The 7,382-nt window shown below is 31.1% G+C and overlaps 1 protein-coding gene across 1 annotated transcript; it reads left to right on the top strand.

Annotated features, from left to right (window-relative positions):
- Positions 79 to 2,100, top strand: LOC110264336. The gene is made up of 2 exons (XM_021106226.1): positions 79 to 476; positions 1,520 to 2,100. Exons 1-2 carry the CDS (start codon positions 94 to 96, stop codon positions 1,659 to 1,661), a joined length of 525 nt encoding a protein of 174 aa, XP_020961885.1. The 5' UTR covers positions 79 to 93; the 3' UTR covers positions 1,662 to 2,100.

Below are 7,382 nucleotides of genomic sequence, written 5' to 3'. Positions count from 1 at the left end.
TACTTAAATATATTTGATAAATACAAAAAAATTTACATTAATTATTCCAACATAAAATTAACTTTCTCTTCTAGAAAGACAACTCCAAAAAAGATGGAGAAGCTCACCAAGCCTGTACTCTCTCCACTTCCAAAATTCAAATCCTCTCACAATTTCAGAAATTCGCACCTCTCTGACTCTACTCTCACCGCCATCTACCACCCTCCTCCCCTCCACCGCCATGATTCTCCCCTCTTACCATCACCGTCTCTCACTCTCACGGTCTCACTGCAAAATCGTCATCTTCCCATGTCTGAGGGCCGAGGCAAAAATGTCGTCGCTTTCTCTCATCGCAGCCTGAACATCGCCGCCGCCTCCAGCACGGTCTCCGTCGCCGCTTCTAGTTCGGTCTTCGTTGCCGCTTCCAGCAAGATCTTGGCCGGTCTTAGTCGCAGCATGTCCATCAGCTTCTTGGCCATTCGTCGCTCTTCCTTCCCGTAAGTCTTCTGTGATTTTATTTGGTGTGTGTCTTCCGAACTTGATAGAGTGCGGTAATTGAAGACAAAGCAATGCTGATGTAGAAGATTGAGACCATTATTATAGCAAGAATGTTGTTGAGGGTGCTGATTAGTTTTAGTGATTAATAATGATGATGATGATGATGATGAGATGATTGTGGGTGTTGTTGCTGAAAAAGCACTATTACTTGTGTTTGTTGTTGTTTTGAAAATGAGTTAAGGATGATTAAACAAAATGGTTCAGTGTGTATGCCTCTTGGGCGATTGTTAATTTGAATTATAAAATTAGTGAGCTGCTGTGTATACAACTAATCTTGTTCCATTGTTGAATTTGAATTTATCGTTGTCATGCATATTTGTATCTTGAAGTTTTGTATATGCAATGTAGATATTAAAGAAGAACTTGCCGCAATTCATATGATTTGGTGTTGCCTTGACTCATTTTAATATCTTTATTTTAATTATGTTATATTTTCTTTTTTTAGTTGGTTCTTTTAAGAAAGACCAGTACTAATGTTGTTATAATTGATAAAGAGAAGAGAACATATATTACCCTGATTCTTAATATAATTTAATCAGCAAGCTTATATTTAATATTAAAGAAGAACATATATTACCTTGAGGATTATCTTTTTCTTTTTCAATTTTTTCTTTCTTTTTTTATTTTTTAGATTTTTTTTTAAATTCGCAAAAATCCGGATATCCAGCGGATGGGGTCCCTATCGTGGGGACAGGGAGGGTATTTGCATGTCCCCGCCTCCATGAGGACCCGTTGCCATCTCTACGTGGAAGTAGGATGATAAAATGGGAATTTGAAGGCAAGTTTGGTGCATTAGAGATAAGCATGTGTCACTCTCAATAAGATAATAAGAGATGTAGTCAAGGCTATATTTATTTAATTTGCTAAATGCTTGTGTTTATTTATTTCCTTTTTAGTTTGCTGAATTAATTTGCTAAATGCTTGTGTTTTGTTTATTTGCTAAATGCTTGTGTTTTGACCTGTGTTGTTGTTCTTGATGTAGTCTCTCGCTTTGGTGTTCTGTGCCTTTCCGCCGCTTCTGTGCTCTCTGCTCACCAAGTCTCGGTCGCTTCCTCTATACTCTCTCTCGCTGCCAGTCAGAGCCCTTCACCGATCTCCTCTCTTCTGGTTTTTTTGCCTCTTGATGTCTTGATTTGTGATTAATTGATTATTGAATGTTGATAACCTAATCTGTTAAGAATATATGTTGTCGATATCTTCTAGTTTTGTGATTAAACCTTGTTACTTTACAACAGAATGAACTAATTAACATTCTGGATCCTTAATTTGCTTGTACCAGAAACAATTTTGTATGTATATGCAATTGTGACTGTGTGAATGACAATAAAGTGTTTGTGTGGTAATGGTAGTGTTTGGGTAAATGAAGGAGTGTGAATGATGATGAAGTGTTTGTGTGTGATCGGATTCCTCTAAAAATAGATATGATATATGATATATGATTTTAAATTGTTAGCATTCTAAATGTATATCATTTCCTTATTCCTAATTTGAGTTACAATAATCAATACTCAATAGTTTATTGAATTTAGAATGCCAAGTAGGTTGGTGGCTGAACCAGAGGTCTAGCATTTTGAAATATGAAGTGTTTGTGTGTGATCAAATTCCTCTAAAAATAGATATGATGATATGATATATGATTTTAAATTGTTAGCATTCTAAATGTATATCATTTCCTTATTCCTAATTTGAGTTACAATAATCAATACTCAATAGTTTATTGAATTTAGAATGCCAAGTAGGTTGGTGGCTGAACCAGAGGTCTAGTGTCTTTCATTTTGAAAACAAGTTGTAATTACTAGTCTGGTATCCATAATTGTAGAAAACTATAAAACTTATAAACAGGTCATAACTAATTCATATATAATTTAGTTTGATATTGTAACTTGAAGCCACCGAGGTTCAGATGTGCTATGAATGTGATTTGATGACGTTTTGTATAATATATTTACAAATTTTAATTATCAAAGTAATAGTAAGAAAAATAAATATCATGCCTAGGAAAAGTTTTCTTCTAATGTTGCTGTCGAATTCTTGGTTTTGATAATTAAAAATTTATGTTGAAAAAAAATGTTGATGAGTTATTTTTGTTGTCTTGATAATTACAAAGGTGTATTTTATTTTGAAAATTCCCAAAAGGTGAAAAATATAAACTTTTTTGAGTTCTGTGGCTGAATAAGATTTTGTAATTTGTTTTTCTTATGCACTTCCAACCTTATATTATGTTTTATGCTTTTTTTAACTTAATATTGCCTAATTTTAATTTGGTTTGTCTCCACCATGCTCATTTTGTTAGACACTGATGCAATTCTCAAAGTTTGCCACAAGTATTTGCATAGTTTCCAATTTAACACTTCTTACACTTTTCCCCTCCTTCACTTTTATGTCTCATGTATGATAGGAATAAAATCATGAATCTATGTTGTTTTTCTTTTTCTACGATAAAAATATGGATAAGATGTTATCTTAAATTAATTTTGTCTACTACTTTTATTTTCTTAGTTTATTAACCTTTTGTTTTAGTTTGTGGAATCAAAATTAGTGCTCTGTATAAGCTTAATTAACAGAATGAGTACCCTCACTTAAATATGCTATACCTAGATATATGTTAGAGTGTCACATTAAAATTGTACCTTCTTTGTTTGAAATAATTAAGATGTTTAAAAATTTAGCATGATAAATGTTGTATCCATCAATATTTTATGATTTTGATAAAGGAAAAAGGAGCTAATTAACGACTTAATTTGTTGTTTTCTTTATAGTCCTTAATTTTGAAGAAGTGGTGCATGTGGTCTGATTTTTTTTATTTTTTTAGTCATATGGTGCGTGTGGTCCTTATACAATCTCAAGATTTGTGAACCCCTTCGTGAATTGTTTAAGTTTGTTAACCTTTTGATTGTATCCTCTGTATGGCTTTTTTTAGAAAAACGGGAGTCAGTAACAAGCTACACGCACACATACTTTAGTAAAGGCTAAGGCCAATAATCATGCATTCCTATGAAGAAAGGAATAAAAAGGTATTTGTGACTGGAATTTTGATGCTAAAACACCTAGTGTTGTATTATGTGATTATTTGATGTGATTGAGTTTGGTTTTTGACTATGAATTATAATTATCTTTGATATTATTGTGATTATGGTTTAATGGTTGGATTTACTTTGATTTTGTCTGTGTTGCGATTGTTGTTTCGGTTGAATTGAGTGCTTGTAAATGAACCATGTTGCTGCCTTCTTGTTAGAATTGGTAAACGAGAAACTAAGAGGAAATTATTGCCTTAGAATGATTTTTAATCTCCTTCAAACTTTTATAAACCTCATCAAGAGAAAATCATTAGACTTTTTACTGCTGCATACATTTTTATTATTTTCCTTTTAACTCTTATCTATGATTTTATATTAACGAGGGTCACGGATAACTACATATTCATTCACATGAGATAGTATACTAGTGTCTTTAACTAGTAGATAGTTACTACTAAGTAATAACATAAATAAGTGATAAATTAATTACTAGTATTTTCTGTTTCCACCTTTCCCACATATAGTATTATCCTTGCTATGAACTTCTTAAAATGCTCATGTGTATATATGTATTAGTAGTTTAGTACTAAATCATAGTAGCACTTTATTTTACATCCTAATTGATTATTTTGGCAGCTAAGTATTATTTTATATTGTTATTATTTTAATTCTTTTGATGATGTACATGTTACTGAAATTTAAATGCAATGTGTTACTAATCTTATAAATCTTTGTTGTTTTAGATGTCAGGTTCTAAAAAAAAAAATACTTGTCAATTAAAGTACAAAAATCTATTAATGAGGAGATGATTAGTGCACACAAAACTAAGCTTTCACACCCTAAACCTACAAAATCATGAGCTCCAGTTCCTTCACATGTATCTAAAAAGCCTTCAGCATTACCACCCTCTTCTTCGCAGCCACCACAAAAATTCAAGAGAAAGTTACTATCATCCCATGTCGATCATACACCATCACCATCACCATCACCAGCTGAATCACCATACTGTTCACCTATCCAACCTCAATCATTTGATAATGCTCCTAATAATAAACGAAATTCACATCATGCTCACTCATGGATGAAAATCATCAAGATGAATCTCTTACTCAAGAAGGTGAACCTGTCACTCAAGAAGGGCTCTTGAAAATAGTGCCTTTTGGCAAAGAGTAAGTACAACAATCACTTTTGTGTTTTAACGTTCTCTTTATATTGTTTTTATTATGAATACATGTGTAATTGCTCATTATTTGATCTTCTTATAGGTTTAATTCATGTACTGCTGTTCGTCATGTAACAACTGCCATTAAAAGAAAATTTTCAGAATTATGCCCTGCATGGGGACATGCCAGTGAGCAAATGTGATATTTGTGATTTACTGAATTTAAGGTAAGTATTTATTATCATTTTTTTTGTTATTTTGATATTATACATAGTGGGTAATTCAATGTATATGTTTGTTTTCTTTTATAGAAATATTGTATGTGGGAACCTCAACACCATGCAAGAATTCGTCAAATTTTTTAGATTAAAGGGAGTGCTCGATTAAGGGGTTGATGAATCAGGAGAGACTCAATTATTCAAAAGACCATAACTATGTACCAAAATATATTCCTGAACCCGTTTGGCGTCAACTATTACATTATTGGGCTACAGATCCGCATTTTAAGAACTGGTTAGCAGCAAATACTGTGAATCGAACATCAAATGCTGGAAGTTCCATGCATACTGGTGGTTCCATATCTATGGGTGAACATGCACGCAGAATGGTAAGATAAAAATAGTTTAATTTTAGTCTTGTTCTTATTATGTGCAATATTTTCTTCTTTTTTCTTTCCTATCGATTAAACTATTATATTATAGGAGAAAGTTACGAGAGTAAAACCTTATCTAGAGGAGGTTTATACTAAATGCCACACCAAAAATGACAAAAGTTGGATTGATGAAAGATCTGAGAAAGTCATTGTACGTGATGCTAGTTTGTTCTTCTTCTTTTGTTGTTTTCAAAAATAATTTTCACTATATGTTAGCATTTGTTCATGGAATATTTAGTTGTGATTAAACTGAATTGGTCTTGTAGGGCAAATTCAAAAAGCGAAAGACAGAACTTTCTCAAGTAGCTTTATCCTTAGATAATGAGAGAGATGTTGAGGCATCTAAGGAAGGCCTAGATATACCAGATGATTACACTATTTGGAACAAAGTTGTGACAAAGGAGAAAAAGAAATCTGCTTTTGGTTTAGATCTCTCTTCAAAGTTGGATTTCAGAAATTGCTCAGAGACATCTAAAGACAATCTAAATATTGAGCAAGAACTTCACATGTGGAAAGAAAAGGCAAAGGAGCAAGAAATGATCAATGAAGAGAAAAAGGTTAAGTTGAATGATGCTGAGCATAAGTTAAAGGATCAAGGATGTCAACTAAAAACTCAACAGAAAAGAATTGGTTCTACTGAAAAGACACGTCATGCTTCGTATAAAAAGTTGAATCTCCCACTTCCTTCAACCATGTCTGTTCTTGCGGATGATGAGCTTGGGACAGGTTCTAGTAATGATGAGGACGATAACATGAGTGATTGATGTCTGGAGTATATATTTTTCTGATTTAAATTAAGGAATTTTTAGGTGAATTAGTTAGTATATTTGATTTTATTCATGATATTTGACCTTTTTAAAGGCTTTTTTTTGTTTTAGTTTATTTTTTTATTTTAGTTTGATTACATTTATGGACAAGTATTTTAATAATAAATATTTTTTAAACTCTTTTATGGTAATTGGCTTTTTCATGACTTTGTTATGTATTTATAATTTCGATGATGTAATATGAAAAATTAATTATGATGGTCTTAATATAGAAAGCAAATCGAATACAATTTATTTTCTAAAATATTTATATATTAAATATCAAATTATTTTGTATGAAAATTATTTGAAATATTATATTAAATTGTTGAAAATTTGTGCAAAAATAATTTTTTGTTTTGTATGAAATTTGTTTCAAATACGTAGATTTTTTGAAATTAAATTTGTCTGAAATTTAATTGAAAAGAAATATTTGATTTGTCTAAAATTTGTTCGAAAAAAATTTGTTATATTTAACTAAATTCGTTAGAAATTTTTCTGAAATAAAGTATACTTTTTGTTTGAAATTTGTCTAAAAATCAATATTTTTATGTTTGAAATTTGTCTGAAATACATTGTTTTTATGTTAGTTAATCTATCTAAAATTCGTCTAAAATACATCATAATAGTTAGAAATCTAGCAGATAAATGCCTATTTGAAATCTGTCACAAAATCGTTTAAAAAAAAATTTCGGACAAAATTTCAGACAAAATGTAAATTAGCAACAAAACTTTTTGAGACAAAAAAAATTCGTCCCAATTTTGTTTGAAAGAAAAATTGTCTCTAATTTGTTCGAAATTTATTTCAATTTCATCTCAAAATTCGTCCAAAAAAGTCTTATTTCTAGTAGTAATTAGGTTTAATGTTTAGCGTTTAGGGATTAGTATTTGATGTTTGGGCGAAGGGATGAGTAGCTAGGGTATAGAGTTCATTGTGTATGTTATAATGCTTTACATGTAATTAATGATGTCTAGGATTGATGGTTTAAGGTTTAGGATTTATGGTTTATAGATAAAGATGTTGAAGATGATTTTAGGGTTTAAGGTTATAGGTTATTCGTTAGACTTTAGAAATTAGCATGTATGGATTTTGGTATACGATCTAGGGTTTAGGCTACGTTGTCATATATAGGGTTTAGTGTCTTGATGGTTTGAATATGAAGTTGAGCTAATGAGGGTATGGTAATTACATTGTGTATCTTAGATGT

The sequence above is a fragment of the Arachis ipaensis genome, chromosome B07 (genome assembly GCF_000816755.2).
Source record: "Arachis ipaensis cultivar K30076 chromosome B07, Araip1.1, whole genome shotgun sequence".
Taxonomy (NCBI): Eukaryota; Viridiplantae; Streptophyta; class Magnoliopsida; order Fabales; family Fabaceae; genus Arachis; species Arachis ipaensis.
Note: the sequence above shows the minus strand (reverse complement) of the source record. Positions and strands in the feature narration are given on the sequence as shown.